The sequence below is a fragment of the Pseudophryne corroboree genome, chromosome 5 (assembly GCF_028390025.1).
Source record: "Pseudophryne corroboree isolate aPseCor3 chromosome 5, aPseCor3.hap2, whole genome shotgun sequence".
NCBI classification, from domain to species: Eukaryota; Metazoa; Chordata; class Amphibia; order Anura; family Myobatrachidae; genus Pseudophryne; species Pseudophryne corroboree.
This window is the reverse complement of record NC_086448.1, coordinates 563,138,322-563,157,073: the sequence shown is the minus strand read 5'-3', so window position 1 is coordinate 563,157,073 and position 18,752 is coordinate 563,138,322. Positions and strand designations below refer to the sequence as shown.

The 18,752-nt window shown below is 43.5% G+C and overlaps 1 protein-coding gene across 1 annotated transcript in view; it reads right to left on the bottom strand.

Moving 5' to 3' along the window:
• The window catches only part of SCGN (secretagogin, EF-hand calcium binding protein), a 200,683-nt gene that overhangs the window by 55,217 nt on the left and 126,714 nt on the right, over window positions 1–18,752 (bottom strand). The window contains exons 6-8 of the mRNA XM_063924967.1: window positions 6,313–6,390; window positions 5,952–6,007; window positions 384–429 (exon numbers count right to left, since the gene is read on the bottom strand). Coding sequence (XP_063781037.1) covers window positions 384–429; window positions 5,952–6,007; window positions 6,313–6,390 — 180 coding nt within the window. The remainder of the gene's footprint in view (window positions 1–383; window positions 430–5,951; window positions 6,008–6,312; window positions 6,391–18,752) is intronic.

The following is an 18,752-nucleotide window of genomic DNA, read 5'->3' as shown; positions in this document are numbered from 1 at the left end:
TTCAGTAAGTATCTAAATGGGTTCCATCGACACTACTGACCTAGTACATAGTCTAAAATGGAATTTTGGCACTTATTTTTAAGATCAACCAACCAAATAGCAGAGACTTTACACATTCCAATTTCTACAATACATCCTGGACACCAAACATATAGTTAGGGGGGTGATGTATCAAACCGCCTACAGAGTTTTATAGAGTACGTTCTGAAAAATGATGAGCAGAAGCTGGCTGCTTTCTATGAGAAACTTAATTTGTCCACGTCTACACTCTTTAGGAAGCTTGATACACCTCCACCAAGATTTCTTAGCATTCTCAATTATTTTTAAAAGCACAGGTGCTACTCCGATATTATGTCATTTATGATGTCATTAGCAATACTTACATCCATTTTAAACTGAAGAAGGAAATTTTCTTGAAGTGCCAGTATTCTTAAAACAAAACAAAAAACAAATAACTCAATAACATAGTAAAATAATTTGATACAGTATATCCAGTTTTGTTTCCAATACTAGTTTTGAAGATGTCTCTTACATAAATGAATTCTCTATCTTTTATTAAATATATAATATACTGAAATGAATTAATCAACTATCAGTTCTGCTTGCGTATTTGTACATAGACCAAGGACAAACTTAATGTAAACTTAGCTGATAGTGTATTTAATAATAGTATATTTATAAACTCTCTTCTGCACATTAAGAACACATAAAAGAAACGAGGTTGCCCAGGTGAAAAGCATCTGTTGTTAGTTACGTTATTTCCCATCATGCATTTAGCCTGAATCTCTAGCACTAAAAATGCAGATGGATGAATCATTTATTATTAGTCTAATAATATTCATCTAGTAGCAGGGACGTGCGGTGAGGTAAATGACTGAGGAGACACTGGCTAGTACCAGAGCCAGATTAACACACATTATATGAGCCAAAGGGTCCATGGGGTATATTTACTAAGATTCTCATTTCTGCTGATTTCAGTCGAGATCAATCTCGGCTGACATCGGCAGTGTGAGATTGCAACTTTTTGAGAAAAAACACGGTAATTTACAAAACTACAGTGTTTTATCAATTCAAATTCACAGATGTCGGTGTAATTCGTATTGCCGGCAGTGTTTTACGAGAGAGAATAGTAAAACACTGCCGGATTTAACACAATGAAGCCCGGCCGGATCAGTGAGATCTGTGCAGGGCTTCATTGTGTACAGTATGGGAATTAGTTAAAAATATTAACATGTTTAGATAGTCATGCATGGATCAGTGAGATCCGTGCATGCTTCTCTGTGTTAAAGTGTTAAAGTGAAAAAACAAAAATTGCGTGGGGTTCCCCCTCCTAAGCATAACCATCCCGGGCTCTTTGAGTCGATCCTGGTTGTTAAAATACAGGGGGAAAATGTGTAGTGGTTCCCCAGTATTTATTCAACCAGCAGTGGTCCTGGTTCCAAAAATATGGGGGACAAAGGACATAGGGTTCCCCCATATTATTTAAACCAGCACCGGGCTCCACTAGCCAGGGACATAATGCCACAGCCGGGGGACACATTTATGTAGGTCCCTGCGGCCGTGGCATTACCCCCCATCCCCAACTAGTCACCCCTGGCCGGGGTTCGCTGGGGGAGTGGGGACCCCTTAAATCAAGCCCCCCCCCCTCCAGGCACCCACGGGCAAGGGGTGAAGCCCGAGGCTGCCCCCCCCCCCCATCACTGGGCAGTGGATGGAGGGCTGATAGCCTTTAAAAATGTGAAAAAAAATATTATCTTTTACTGTGGAACTACAAGTCCCAGCAAGGTTCCCTCACTTGCTGGTACTTGGAGAACCAGAAGTACCAGCATACAGGGAAATAACAGGCCCACTGGTACTTATAGTTCCACAACAAAAGAAATACCCCTTTCTCCCTGACTCCTGTCACTAGAGGACCCGGCAGCCAATCAGGGAGCGCCATGTCATAGCGCTCTCCTGATTGGCTGTGCACTCCTGGCCTGTCATTCAGGCAGAGCGCTCTGGGTATAATGGAGGATCGCGGTCCTCCTTTATAGTCGATGATGGGAAAATTGCGGTCTGCGGCTAACTGTGAGGTTAATTGAGGTCACTCTTGTGAGTGAACTCAATTAACCTCTCGGTTAGCCGCAGACCGCAATTTTCCCATCATTGACTATAATGGAGGGCTGCGATCCTCCATTATAGCCGGAGTGCTCCGCCTGATTGACAGGACAGGAGTGCACAGCCAATCAGGAGAGCGCTATGACGTGGTGTTCCCTGATTGGCTGCCGGGTCCTCTAGTGACAGGAGTCATGGGAGGTCCCAACATTCGGGGAAAGGGGATACATGTGTAAACATGGATCCCCTTGAGTTCATTGGTTAGGGTGTTTCAGGTTTTTTTTAACCCCTGGGATGCCTACAGGGGAAGAAGAGGACCGGTCTACACTGGATTTTTGTAAGTATATATATATATATATATATATGAAAACCAGAAACACCCTTATCCTGCGCTGTAAAATTGCTGCCTTCTGAAACGGTCCTACTGTTAGCTAGGACCCGACCAGACAACCTCCAAAACGATGTATTAGATGGCGCTAATAATCACTTATTTATTCAACCAGCCATACGATTGACCACATCAATAAATAAATAAATAATATCAATTTATTAAAAGCATATAATGCAAAAAGAGATAACCCTTTCATAGATGCATAGCATTGATGAATGTTAGATGAAATAATGAAGGGTATATATTTTCTCTTCCACCCTGGGTGGAAGAGAAAATATATACCCTTCATTATTTCATCTAACATTCATCAATGCTATGTATCTATGAAAGGGTTATCTCTTTTTGCATTATATGCTTTTAATAAATTGATATTATTTATTTATTGATGTGGTCAATCGTATGGCTGGTTGAATAAATAAGTGATTATTAGCGCCATCTGATACATCGTTTTGGATATATATATATATCTATATATATATATATATTTTCTTTTTTCTTCTTTTTTTTATACATGTACCCTATTGGTTTCTACTGGAGAAGGGGACGTGAATGGCGGCATGGGATGTAGGTAAGTATGTATGAGTGTGTAAGTGTTTTTTAATAAACTTGCACTTTCAGGGTGTCTTGTGGTTTTTTTGGGGTATTACTGTTGTTGTGGAACTACAGGTACTAGCGGGCCCTTTATTTCCCTGCATGGTGGTACTTGTGGATCTCCAAGTACCAGCAAGTGGAGGAGGCTTGCTGAGACTTGTAGTTCCACACAGTGGCGTAAGTTTGTCCCAGTTGCCCGGAGGCAAGAAATATATTGGTTCCCCCCCCATATATGTGTGTGTGTGTGTATATATATATATATATATATATATATAACAAAAAAGGGGAATTCTCATGGGAGCTCAACCACCTCAGAAATCACATAAAAATGTATTTATTCATAAAAAATTTTGACAGTAAATACTGCAATATTACATATAAAACATCAATAAAACAAATAGGTAGCTTTATACCATAGGTGAACAATACAGACTGACATATATCTGACGAGTTCCGTTTGGAGATCTCTACACTTAAATCGAATATCGATTCTTTCACCAAAGCGTTCAGAAGTATGTTCAAATTCACAAATATGTGAATACCCCATATATATATATATATATATATATATATATATATATATATATATATATATATTCTAACTGCATGAAGCTACTACAAAACCATTGCACCTATGTAGGGGTCCAGCCACACACTACGTACAGGTAGATCTGCTCAGTCCCTCACAATGCTGATTATTTCGCTGACAATTAGTTTGCAAGTGTCATATCCAGGATTAGAACCCACAACCTATTACACTGGAAGCAGGCACCTTACTGACGGAGATATCTGCTGTTGCATAGGAAGTATGAGAATTCTAACTACATGAAGTTACTTGTAATTGTCAGGGAAACAACGTCATATAGTTAGAATTCTCATGCTTCCTTTATAGGAGCAAATATCAGTAAGGTGTCTCCTTCCAGTATATCTATAATAAAGAGGGTGTGATTTGTAAGGTGTAGTGGCTAGTGGGGAAGTCGGCTACGGAAGAGTTATTGGCTGCTGTCAATTAACTTAATTGATTAATGTCGCTGAAAACACAGAACAGAAGGAGAGGTGCCCCCCTTCAAAGCAGGAGCCCGGCGGCAGCTGACTCCGTTGCCTCCCAGAGTTCTACCTCTGGTTCCACAGCAAAAGACAATATTCCTTTTTTTTTTTTTACACATTTTTAATGTCTATCAGCCTTCCATCCACTACCCAGAGATGAGGGGGGGGGGGGGGCAGCCTCAGGCTTTACCCATGGCCCTTGGGTGTCAGGAGGGAGGGAACCCCTGGATTTAAGGGGTCCCAACTCCCCCAGCGAACCCCGGCCAGGGGTGACTAGTTGGGGGGCTAATGCCATGACAGCAGGGACCTACATAAATGTGTCCCCTGCCTGTGGCATTTTGTCCCTGGCTAGAGGAGCCCTGTGCTGGCTTAAAAAATACGGGGGACCCCTATGACTTTTGTCCACCGTATTTTTGGAACCAGGACCGGCCCAAGAGCCCGGTGCTGGTTGTATAAATACTGGGGAACCCCTACACATTTTTCCCCCTGTATTTTAACAACCAGGACCGGCTCAAAGAGCCCGGGGCTGGTTATGCTTAGGAGGGGGGACCCCACGCAATTTGTTTTGTTTTTCATTTTAACACTTTTACACAGAGAAGCATGCACGGATCTCAATGATCTGTGCATGACTATCTAAACATGTCAGCCAGAAGCTGGTCTTTTTGAAAGTTAAATTTTTGTACGAATTCTATGCTTTCCCGGCAGTGTTTGACTATTGTCGGCAGTGATTGAGAATACAAATTCTTAGTAAATTCCTGTGTTGTATAAAATAACAGCAGTGTTTGACAGATTGTCTATTGATTCGTTTTTTTGTGGACGGCTTTGTATCTCAATACAAATTGCCCCAACACTGCCGATATTTGTGTTTAGCAAAAAATAAAAAAGAGCAAACTAGAATGGATTCGGGAGCTTAGTAAATTTCTACTCATGCAGGCATTATACACAGGTGCAGCAGTATATACTGCTGGAAATTTGGTGAGTTTTGATCAGAGATGTGCGGAAAAAATAGGCAGGGAGGGCACTGCCGCACCTGTCAGACTTTTTACTCCAAAGTTTTGACTATAAAAATGATTAGAATAATACAAAGAAGATATTTCTAACATAATCTTTGTATTTTTCATATACTTTATATAGGCCCTCATTCCGAGTTGTTCGCTCGCAAGCAGCTTTTAGCAGCTTTGCACACGCTAAGCCGCCGCCTACTGGGAGTGAATCTTAGCATAGTAAAATTGCGAACGAAAGATTCGCAATATTGCGAAAAGACATCTCTGTGCAGTTTCTGAGTAGCTCGAGACTTACTCGGCATCTGCGATCAGTTCAGTGCTTGTCGTTCCTGGTTTGACGTCACAAACACACCCAGCGTTCGCCCAGACACTCCCCCGTTTCTCCAGCCACTCCCGCGTTTTTCCCAGAAACGGTAGCGTTTTTTCCCACACGCCCATAAAACGGCCTGTTTCCGCCCAGAAACACCCACTTCCTGTCAATCACACTCCAATCGCCTGAACGAAGAAAAAGCTGTGAGTAAAATACCTAACTGCATAGCAAATTTACTTGGCGCCGTCGCAGTGCGAACATTGCGCATGCGCACTAAGCGGAAAATCGCTGCGATGCGAAGACATTTACCGAGCGAACAACTCGGAATGACCCCCATAGTCAAAACTGTGGCTTATATGTTAGTATGACAGGAAAGGCTCTACCTCACCCCACCGCACGTCACTGCTGCCTCACCTCACCGTGCGTCACTGTCTACTAGAATACAGTATCTGTACAGAAAGGGCACATCTGCAGCACATTTAGTAAGAACATACATTCATTGTGAGACACTTACTTTGCCAAGTCATTCAGATCCAAGCGACCATCTTTATTCTTGTCAAAGAGTTTCATCTAAAAAGAAAAAATATTGCGGGTCAATGCATTTAAACATAGGACAAAAAAGACACAAACCTCAGTTCTGTTATGTTTGATGTCTGTGTCTTCTGTACTTTATTAGATTCCATGGCAACAGTTATCTGGCAGAAAATGTTTTTGGTATTAGGGGAGAGTACAGCTGATATGAGCTGCCACTTACAGAGTGGGTAAGTGATAGATGGAGCTTATACTGATCTGTAGTATTCAAGTAAAAACAATAAAAAAAGAAAGGAAAGAAAATTGTATAGAGAGCCTATGACACTACATATAACACCACTTACCATAGTATCTGTATATTCATCCAGTTTATCACCAGTGATCATTTTCTTATGTTGTGAGAAGAGATCTTGCAGGAAATTCTGGTTTTACAAATATAAAAACAAAACTTTCAGTATGTTTTACTATAATGCATTATACAGTAAATGTCTCTTACTGCTTGAGATGATTCATAAATTCTAGGAAGGAGATAAACAGACCAACAGAGATTTGTGTACCAGCTTCTGCCTGTTCTGTTCTCCATCCATCTCCCTCCCAAAATTGTGCCAACAGCTCGATCACTATCCTAGCAACAGTGACTGATACGAGTGGTCAGTGTCACAAGTGTGGTGCCTTTACAGACTGTGCAGTGGAGTCCTTCACACTGCCAGAACTTCCAAGGACTGTGTTTTGTGAATCTTGGGCACTCTCTGTGGCTGCACTGCTCTTACCAGGAACATGTGTCTTGGGAGTCTAATTAGTAATAATTGCGATACTGTCTTGAGTATTTGCAGCCGATATTGTTGCATTTGTGACACATTTGACATTATTTTTCCCTTTCACGCAGGAATGACAGTGGTTGTGTTAACATGTTGTCCCGGCAAATTCCCTACAGGCAGTCTTTTCGATTGTCCGAAGAGACTTTCTTGCTCTGTCTAGTACCACTCAAGCCTCATCTCTGTACAGCATATATAGTATATATACTGTACATACATATATGTATATACATATATACAGAGCCGGCCCTAAGCAATATGATGCCCTAGGCAAGATTTTGGCTGGTGCCCCCTAGCACCACCACTGGTTCCGCCTCTGACCTTGCACCTCTTTCCCAGCACCATCACCCCTCACCCATAGCAGTCCTTATTTTGGTGTTTGTACCCCCTATATTTTAAATAGGAACAGTTTGCACATTTCGCGCACAGCCCAAAAAGGGATGTGTTTTTGCTGGCAAGGGGAATGGCCACACAATAGTAACCCCAATTCCAATTACGCCACACAGTACTGCAACTTTATTCACATTTTATATTGCGATAGTGTCCATAATTCATATTACATCCCACAGTAGTATCACTTTACCTTATAAACGTTACTCCTCACAGTAGAGCCCCTTATTCATAATACATCACACCGATTTGCTCCTTATTCACATTACACCACACACTATTGCTCTTTATTCACATTAGACGACACAGTAGTGCCTTTTCTATATGCAACGCCGCAAAGTAGCGCACCTTATACACATAATGCCACACATTAGTAATGCATTTATACACATAATTCCACACAGTAATGCCCCTTACACATATGACACACATTATTAATGTCCTTATAAACATAATGCGCCTTACACATTATGACAACCTTTATTAATGCCCTTTTACACATAATGTCCCTTACATATATGCCGCACATTATTAATGCCCTTATACACATAATGACACACATAGTGCCCCCTACACATTTGCTGCACATTATTAGTGACCCTATACACATAATGACACACATACAGTAGTACCCTGTTACACATTTGCTGCACATTATTAGTGCCCTTATACACATAATGACACACATATGACACACATACAGTAGTACTCTTTTACACATATGCCGCACATTAGTAATGCCCTTATACACATAATGACATGCATAGTGCCCCTTACACATATTCCGAACACTACTGCACAACCAACCAACCCACTCACATGCACACAGCACTCACACTGCCACTAACACTGTTACTTTCAATGTTAATGTCTGGCACCTTTTTTTTAATCAAAATGCATCTTATTTGCATTGCTATGTGGCTAGGATGCACAAGCAGCTAAAATGATATGCAGCATGCCTATATACAGTGTGTGACTGTGGCTGTATCTGCATATGAAATGCTACACACAGAATATAGGCATGCCGCATATCATTTTAATCAGCAGAAGCTGCTGATGCCCCTAGGCATATCAAATGCCCTAGGCAATTGCCTAGTTTGCCTATACCTATGGCCGGCTCTGCATATATACATATATATATATATATATATATGTAGAGTAAGAGATGATCACAGCGCCAGTTCTAATAGTGTACCTTAACAAATATAGAGACCCGGGGGTCTTCTCTCCCCTTATTTCAGTAAGTGGGGTCTGTATCAGAAAGTTCATCTGTGCTGTGTGTCTGAGTCAGTAAGCGTGTACGTCAGTAAGGGGTATCGGTCATTGAGTGGTGTCTATGTCAGTAAGTTTGTTTGTATAAGTAAGTAGTGTCTGTGTCAGTAAGCTGTATATGTGTCAGTAAGGGGTGTCTGTCAGTGTGTGTAATAAGAGGTGTCTGTGTCGGGATCCGGTCTGAAGATCGACAGTGTCTAGGTCGACAATGTTTAGGTCGACCACTATAGGTCGACAGTCACTAGGTCGACATGGATGGAAGGTCGACAGGGTATCTAGATCGACATGTGCTAGGCCGACAGGTCTAAAGGTCGACATGAGTTTTTCAAAAAAACATTTTTTGGGGGGATTTTTTCATACTTAACGGTCCACGTGGACTACAATTGGAACGGTAAAGTGTGCCGAGCGAAGCGGTAGCGGAGCGAAGGCACCATGCCCGAAGCATGGCGAGCGGACGCGGTGCACTAATTTGGGATCCCAGTCACTCTACGAAGAAAACGACACAAAAAAAAAAATTCCTCATGTCGACCTTTAGACCTGTCGACCTAGCACATGTCGACCTAGAAACCCTGTCGACCTTCCATCCATGTCGACCTAGTGACTGTCGACCTATAGTGGTCGACCTAAACATTGTCGACCTAGACACTGTCGATAAAACGAACCACACCCGTCTGTGTCAGCAAGGGGTATTCCTCAGTAATTGGTGTCTGTGTTAAGTGTCTGTGTCAGTGTGTTTGTTTCAGTAAGTGGTATCTGTTTCAGTAAGAGGTGTCTGTCATTAAGTATGTATGTGCCAATAAGTTGGGTCTGTATGAGTAAGGGGTATCTCTCAGTAAGTGGTATCTGTGTCAGTAAGTGTGTCTGTGTCAGTATGTTTGACATGACTGTCAGGGTGTTTTTGTCAGTAAGTGAAATCTGTGTCAGTAAGGGGTGTCTGTCAATAAGAGCTGTAAGAGTGTTTGTGTCAATAAGTGTTTGTGTTAATAATTGTGACTTTCAGTGTGTTTGTGTCAGCAAGTGAAATCTGTTTTACTAAGTTTATATGTGTTTTGTGTGTTTCAATAAGCAGTGTCTGTGTCAGTGTGACTGTCATTGTGATTGGGGCAGAAAGTGGTGTCTGTGTCAGAAAGTGTATCTGTGTTGTGTGTATCAATAACTAGTAAATGGTGTCTGAGTCAGTAAGTGTGTGTGTCAGTTAGAGTTTTACATCTGACATTTTTCGGGTTTTGTGTTTTGGTTTTGGATTCGGTTCCGCGGCCGTGTTTTGGATTCGGACGCGTTTTGGCAAAACCTCCCTGAAATTTTTTTGTCGGATTCGGGTGTGTTTTGGATTCGGGTGTTTTTTTCAAAAAACCCTAAAAAACAGCTTAAATCATAGAATTTGGGGGTAATTTTGATCCCATAGTATTATTAATCTCAATAACCATAATTTCCACTCATTTCCAGTCTATTCTGAACACCTCACAATATTATTTTTAGTCCTAAAATTTGCACCGAGGTCACTGGATGACTAAGCTAAGCGACCCAAGTGGCCGGCACAAACACCTGGCCCATCTAGGAGTGGCACTGCAGTGTCAGACAGGATGGCACTTAAAAAAATTGGCCCCAAACATCACATGATGCAAAGATAAATTAAAGAAAAAAGAGGTGCAAGATGGAATTGTCCTTGGGCCCTCACACCCACCCTTATGTTGTATAAACAGGACATGCACACTTTAACAAACCCATCATTTCAGTGACAGGGTCTGCCACACGTCTGTGGCTGAAATGACTGGTTGGTTTGGGCCCCCACCAAAAAAGAAGCAATCAATCTCTCCTTGCACAAACTGGCTCTACAGAGGCAAGATGTCCACCTCCTCCTCATCGTCCGATTCCTCACCCCTTTCACTGTATACATCCCCCTCCTCACAGATTATTAATTCGTCCCCACTGGAATCCACCATCTCAGGTCCCTGTGTACTTTCTGGAGGCAATTGATGGTGAATGTCTCCACGGAGGAATTGATTATAATTCATTTTGATGAACATCATCTTCTCCACATTTTCTGGAAGTAACCTCGTACGCCGATTGCTGACAAGGTGACCGGCTGCACACTGGAAGGGGGGAGCAACTTAGGTAAAATAAAGCCAGTTTGTGCAAGGGCCTCCAAATTGCCTCTTTTTCCTGCCAGTATACGTACAGACTGTCTGACGTGCCTACTTGGATGCGGTCACTCATATAATCCTCCACCATTCTTTCAATGGTGACAGAATCATATGCAGTGACAGTAGACGACATGTCAGTAATCGTTGGCAGGTCCTTCAGTCCGGACCAGATGTCATCACTCGCTCCAGACTGCCCTGCATCACCGCCAGCGGGTGGGCTCGGAATTCTTAGCCTTTTCCTCGCAGCCCCAGTTGCGGGAGAATGTGAAGAAGGAGCTGTTGACGGGCCACGTTCCGCTTGAGTTGACAAGTGTCTCACCAGCAGGTCTTTGAATATCTGCAGACTTGTGTCTGCCGGAAAGAGAGATACAACATAGGCTTTAAACCTATGATCGAGCACGGTGGCCAAAATGTAGTGCTCTGATTTCAACAGATTGACCACCCGTGAATCCTGGTTAAGCGAATTAAGGGCTCCATCCACAAGTCCCACATGCCTAGCGGAATCGCTCTGTTTTAGCTCCTCCTTCAATGTCTCCAGCTTCTTCTCCAAAAGCCTGATGAGGGGAATGACCTGACTCAGGCTGGCAGTGTCTGAACTGACTTCACGTGTGGCAAGTTCAAAGGGTTGCAGAACCTTGCACAACGTTGAAATCATTCTCCACTGCGCTTGAGTCAGGTGCATTCCCCCTCCTTTGCCTATATCGTAGGCAGATGTATAGGCTTGAATGGCCTTTTGCTGCTCCTCCATCCTCTGAAGCATATAGAGAGTTGAATTCCACCTCTTGCTTCAGCTGATGGCGGGGCAGGTTCAGGAGTGTTTGCTGGTGCTCCAGTCTTCGGCACGCGGTGGCTTAATGCCGAAAGTGGCCCGCAATTCTTCGGACCACCGACAGCATCTCTTGCACGCCCCTGTCGTTTTTAAAAAAAATTCTGCAGAACCAAATTCAATGTATGTGCAAAACATGGGACATGCTGGAATTTGCCCACATGTAATGCACGCACAATATTGGTGGCGTTGTCCGATGTCACAAATCCCCAGGAGAGTCCAATTGGGGTAAGCCATTCTGCGATGATGTTCCTCAGTTTCTGTAAGAGGTTGTCAGCTGTATACCTCTTATGAAAAGCGGTGATACAAAGCGTAGCCTGCCTAAGAATGATTTGGCGTTTGCGAGATGCTGCTACTGGTGCCGCCGCTGCTGTTCTTGCTGCGGGAGGCAATACATCTACACAGTGGACTGTCACAGTCATATAGTCCTGAGTCTGCCCTGCTCCACTTGTCCACATGTCCGTGGTTAAGTGGACATTGGGTACTGGAACTGCATTTTTTAGGACACTGGTGAGTCTTTTTCTGAAGTCTGTGTACATTCTCAGTATCGCCTGCCTAGAGAAATGGAACCTAGATGGTATTTGGTACCAGGGACACAGTACCTCAAACAATTCTCTAATTCCCTGTGAATTAACGGTGGATACCAGACGTTTAACACCAACGCAGCTGCCAAGACCTGAGTTATCCGCTTTGCAGCAGGATGACCACCGTGATATTTCATCTTCCTCGCAAAGGACTGTTGGACAGTCAACTGCTTACTGGAAGTAGTACAAGTGGTCTTCCGACTTCCCCTCTGGGATGACGATCGACTCTCAGCAGCAACAGCAGCACCAGCAGCAGTAGACATTACACTCAAGGAAGCATCGGAGGAATCCCAGGCAGGAGAGGACTCGTCAGACTTGCCAGTGACATGGCCTGCAGGACTATTGGTTTTCCTGTCTAATGAGGAGATTGGCACTGAGGGAGTTGGTAGTGTGGTTTGCAAGAGCTTGGTTACAAGAGGAAGGGATTTAGTTGTCAGTGGACTGCTTCAGCTGTCACCCAAAGTTTTTGAACTTGTCAATGACTTCTGATGAATGCACTCCAGGTGACGTATAAGGGAGAATGTTCCTAGGTGGTTAACGTCCTTACCCCTACTGATTATAGCTTGACAAAGGCAACACACGGCTTGACACCTGTTGTCCGCATTTCTGTTAAAATAATTCCACACCAAAGAGGTGATTTTTTTTTGTAATTTGACCAGGCATGTCAATGGCCATATTCGTCCCACGGACAACAGGTGTCTCCCCGGGTGCCTGACTTATACAAACCACCTCACCATCAGAATCCTCCTTGAGAATTTCCTCCTCAGCGCCAGCAACACCCATATCCTCATCCTGGTGTACTTCAACAGTGACATCTTCAATTTGACTAACAGGAAATGGACTGCAGGTGCTCCTTCCAGCACTTGCAGGGGGCGTGCAAATGGTGGAAGGCGCCACCTCTTCCCGTCCAGTGTTCGGAAGGTCAGGCATCGCAACCGACACAATTGGACTCTCCTTGGGGATTTGTGATTTAGAAGAACGCACAGTTCTTTGCTGTGCTTTTGCCAGCTTAAATCTTTTCATTTTTCTAGCGGGAGGATGAGTGCTTCCATCCTCATGTGAAGCTGAACCACTAGCAATGAACATAGGCCAGGGCCTCAGCCGTTCCTTGCCACTCTGTGTTGTAAATGGCATGTTGGCAAGTTTACGCTTCTCCTCAGACGCTTTTAATTTAGATTTTTGGGTCATTTTACTGAACTTTTGTTTTTTGTATTTTACATGCTCTCTACTATGACATTGGGCATCGGCCTTGGCAGATGACGTTGATGGCATTTCATCGTCTCGCCCATGACTAGTGGCAGCAGCTTCAGCACGAGGTGGAAGTGGATCTTGATCTTTCCCTATTTTACCCTCCACATTTTTGTTCTCCATTTTTTTAATGTGTGGAATTATATGCCAGTAATATATCAATAGCAATGGCCTACTGTACTGTACTATATATGTATACTGTTGGTCACCAAAATGCTGCACTGTAATACTATATATACTGCTCACAAAAATGCTGCACAGATATGGAATGGATACGTGCAGTGACACAGAGCTGCAAGATACAGCAATGGCCTACTGTACACAACTATATACTGTTGGGTCACCAAAATGCTGCACTGTAATACTATATATACTGCTCACAAAAATGCTGCACAGATATGGAATGTATACGTGCAGTGACACAGAGCTGCAAGATACAGCAATGGCCTACTGTACTGTACTACTATAATTATTATATACTGGTGTTCCCCAGTCCCCACAATGCAGCACACTGATCAGATATTTGCAGCACACTGAGCACAGATATGGAGCGTTTTCATTCAGAGAACGTAGATATTTTCAGCACACTGAGCACAGATATTTGCAGCACACTGAGCACAGATTACGGAGCTTTTCAGGGAGAGAACGCAGCCACGTCTTCTCCGTTCAATCTCCAAAGCACGAGTGAAAATGGCGGCGACGCACGGCTCCTTATATAGAATACGGATCTCGCGAGAATCCGACAGCAAGATGATGATGTTCGGGCGCGTTCTGGTTAACCGAGCAAGGCGGGAAGATCCGAGGCTGCCTCGGAACCATGTAAAATGGGTGAAGTTCGGGGGGGGGGGGGGGGTTCGGATCTCGAGGAACCGAACCCGCTCATCTCTAGTGTCAGTAAGGGTCATTGATCAATAAGTGGTATCTATGTCAGTGTGTTTGAATAAGTAAGTTGGGTCTGTGCTGTGTGTGTACATATGTGCATGTCAGTAAGGGGTATCTGTGTCAGTAAGGGGTGTCTGTCACTAAATACAGTATGTACCAATGAGCGATGTCTGTGTCAAGCATATGTATCAGTGTATTTGTGTCAGTAAGCGCAATATGTGTCAATTAGGTGTATCTGTCAGTCGGTATGTATGTGCGAATAAGTTGTGTCTGTTTCAGTAAGGGGTATCTGTCAGTAAGTGGTGTCTGTGTAAGTAAATGTGTCTGTAAGTGTGACTGTCAGTGTGTTTGTGTCAGTATGTGAAATTTGTGTCAGCTAGGGGTGTGTGTCTGTGTCAATAAGTGTTTGTGTAAGTAAGGTGTGTCAGTAAGTGTGTCTATAACAGTGTGTGTTTGTGTCAGTAAGTGGAATCTATGTCAGTATGTGGTATCTGTTAGTAAGTGGTATCTGTCAGTAAGGGGTGTCTGCGTCAGTAAGAGGTGTCTGTGTAGGTGCTGTAAGTGTCTGTGTCAAGAGCATCTGTGTCAGTAAGTGTGTCTGTAAGAGGTGTCTGTGTCAGTAAGTGGTGTCTGTTTGCAAGAGGTGTCTATGTCAGTAAGAGCTGTCTGTCAGTAAGAGGTGTCTGTGTCAGTATCTGTGTCAGTAAGTGGTGTCTGTGTCATTGTGTCCCAGAAGCCCTCAGTTCCCTGTCTGCTCTGTTTTGCCCCATCTCTGCTTATGCCTCTGTATCTGTCTCCTTTCCCTGTCTGCTGTTTTGCAGCAAAACAGCAGACAGGGAAAGGAGCAGACAGGGAAGATCCGAGGCTGCCTCGGAACCATGTAAAATGGGTGAAGTTCGGGGGGGGGGGGTCGGATCTCGAGGAACCGAACCCGCTCATCTCTAGTGTCAGTAAGGGTCATTGATCATTAAGTGGTATCTATGTCAGTGTGTTTGTATAAGTAAGTTGGGTCTGTGCTGTGTGTGTACATATGTGCATGTCAGTAAGGGGTATCTGTGTCAGTAAGGGGTGTCTGTCACTAAATACAGTATGTACCAATAAGCGATGTCTGTGTCAAGCATATGTATCAGTGTATTTGTGTCAGTAAGCGCAATATGTGTCAGTTAGGTGTATCTGTCAGTCGGTATGTATGTGCCAATAAGTTGTGTCTGTTTCAGTAAGGGGTATCTGTCAGTAAGTGGTGTCTGTGTAAGTAAATGTGTCTGTAAGTGTGACTGTCAGTGTGTTTGTGTCAGTATGTGAAATTTGTGTCAGCTAGGGGTGTGTGTCTGTGTCAATAAGTGTTTGTGTAAGTAAGGTGTGTCAGTAAGTGTGTCTATAACAGTGTGTGTTTGTGTCAGTAAGTGGAATCTATGTCAGTATGTGGTATCTGTTAGTAAGTGGTATCTGTCAGTAAGGGGTGTCTGTGTCAGTAAGAGGTGTCTGTGTAGGTGCTGTAAGTGTCTGTGTCAAGGGCATCTGTGTCAGTAAGTGTGTCCGTAAGAGGTGTCTGTGTCAGTAAGTGGTGTCTGTTTGCAAGAGGTGTCTATGTCTGTAAGAGCTGTCTGTCAGTAAGAGGTGTCTGTGTCAGTATCTGTGTCAGTAAGTGGTGTCTGTGTCATTGTGTCCCAGAAGCCCTCAGTTCCCTGTCTGCTCTGTTTTGCCCCATCTCTGCTTATGCCTCTGTATCTGTCTCCTTTCCCTGTCTGCTGTTTTGCCCCATCTCTGCTACCCTTTCCCCATCTGCTCTGTATTGCCCCCATATTTTTGAATCTTTCCAAATCTGCTCTGTTTTGCCCCATTGTTGATCCCCTTTTCACATTCTTTGAATGTTGATACAGCTCTGTATCATATGGCGGTCATAGTGATGCTCTCTTTATCAAATGGTGGTCACTGCGACACTCTCTGTATAATATGGTGGTCACTGATGCTCTGTATTATATGGTGGTTACAAATTTGTTCTTAGCTCCACTATTAAGTGGTTGAAGCTAGCCATTAGCTATGGGTTGGTTCTATATCGGAGTGGGAGAAGGGACCTTGTGACGTACCTAGGGGAGGAGACACGTCACCAGTGGGAGGAGCTACGGCCGAACAGGGTACCCGAAAAGTACCCTCGCGGGCTCGCTTCGCTCGCCACGCTTCGGGCTCGCTTCGCTCGCCACGCTTCGGGCTCGGTGGCTCGCTTCACTCGCCACCTAATTACTAAAGGTAATAGTTGGTGGCGGGGATAGTAGAGCAACTGTCCCGCTGGCCTAGCTCCTCCCCCTTGTGTCGTGGCTCCTCCCCCTGACAGAAAAGGTCCCTTAGGCCACTTGGATCTAGCCTCAACCATTAGCTATGACCTCCACGGAGATAGCCACACCCATGGCACAGGACACACAACCTAGTTAGACCACACCCACACCACACTGGTCACACTTCCTGCTGTGGCACACAACAGGCCCTTCATAAATTTCAGCTCCAGACCCATGTGGATCTTAACCTGGCACTGGTGTACCTTAAGAAATATATAATTTATATTACAATGTGCAGGTATTCACTTCCCTATAACCATATACTGTTGTTCAAAATACAGCACTAGCCTATATCACAGAGTATCAGCTCAATCCAAAGTGGATCAGCTATGGTGGTCTGCATACGTGTGAAAATGTGACAAAGTGAATGGATAAAAGCATCTACTAGTGCTCGAATAAAACAGCAATACACATTTTATCTGGTCTACCCTTGATGAAATCTAAGAGAGCAGATGAAAAATGTAAGTGGTTTTATCCTACTATGGATCTGTTAAATTGAACAAGATAACCAAATTACATTACACATCATGAATGTGCACTATATATATATATATATATATATATATATATATATATATAATTTTTTTTTATTCTTTCCTATTTCATATTTTTTATGGAATTATTTGTAATCAAGTTTTTGAGACATATATTTACTAGTGATGAGCGGGTTCGGTTTCTCGGAAACCGAACCCCCCCGAACTTCACTCTTTTTACACGGGTCCGAGCAGACTCGGATCCTCCCGCCTTGCTCGGCTAACCCGAGCGCGCCCGAACGTCATCATCCCGCTGTCGGATTCTCGCGAGATTCGGATTCTATATAAGCAGCCGCGCGTCGCCGCCATTTTCACACGTGCATTGAGATTGATAGGGAGAGGATGTGGCTGGCGTCCTCTCCGTTTAGTTATAGAGCCTTAGAGTTAGTTGATCTGATTGATTGCTACTGCTTAGCTTATTGTGGGGAGGATTGGGGAGCAGCTGTTAGGACAGGAGGAGTACAGTGCAGAGTTTTGCTATTTTTTTTAAATCCGTTCTCTGCCTGAAAAAAACGCTCCATACCATATCTGTGCTCAGCCTTAGTGTGCTGCATGATATATCTGACTGTGCTGAGTGCTCACACTGCTTAATTGTGGGGGAGACTGGGGAGCAGCTATAGCAGGAGTACAGTGCAGAGTTTTGCTGACAGTAACCACCAGTATACGTTTGTCTGCCTGAAAAACACTCCTGTGGTGTCTTTTTTTCTTTATACTATAAACGCAGTCTGCTGACAGTGTCCACCAGGTCCATTATACTGTATATAGCAGTACGGTAGGCCACTGCTGTACCTACCTCTGTGTCGTCACTCGTCGTCATACATAAAGTATACTAGTAGTATATCCATCCATCTACATTGTATACCTGTGGTGTCTTTTTTTTTAATACTATAAACGCAGTCTGCTGACAGTGTCCACCAGGTCCATTATACTGTATATAGCAGTACGGTAGGCCACTGCTGTACCTACCTCTCTGTCGTCACTCGTCGTCATACATAAAGTATACTAGTAGTATATCCATCCATCTACATTGTATACCTGTGGTGTCTTTTTTTCTTTATACTATAAACGCAGTCTGCTGACAGTGTCCACCAGGTCCATTATACTGTATATAGCAGTACGGTAGGCCACTGCTGTACCTACCTCTGTGTCGTCACTCGTCGTCATACATAAAGTATACTAGTAGTATATCCATCCATCTACATTGTATACCTGTGGTGTCTTTTTTTTTTTAATACTATAAACGCAGTCTGCTGACAGTGTCCACCAGGTCCATTATACTGTATATAGCAGTACGGTAGGCCACTGCTGTACCTACCTCTGTGTCGTCACTCGTCGTCATACATAAAGTATACTAGTAGTATATCCATCCATCTACATTGTATACCTGTGGTGTCTTTTTTTCTTTATACTATAAACGCAGTCTGCTGACAGTGTCCACCAGGTCCATAATACTGTATATAGCAGTACGGTAGGCCACTGCTGTACCTACCTCTGTGTCGTCACTCGTCGTCATACATAAAGTATACTAGTAGTATATCCATCCATCTACATTGTATACCTGTGGTGTCTTTTTTTCTTTATACTATAAACGCAGTCTGCTGACAGTGTCCACCAGGTCCATTATACTGTATATAGCAGTACGGTAGGCCACTGCTGTACCTACCTCTGTGTCGTCACTCGTCGTCATACATAAAGTATACTAGTAGTATATCCATCCATCTACATTGTATACCTGTAGTGTCTTTTTTTCTTTATAC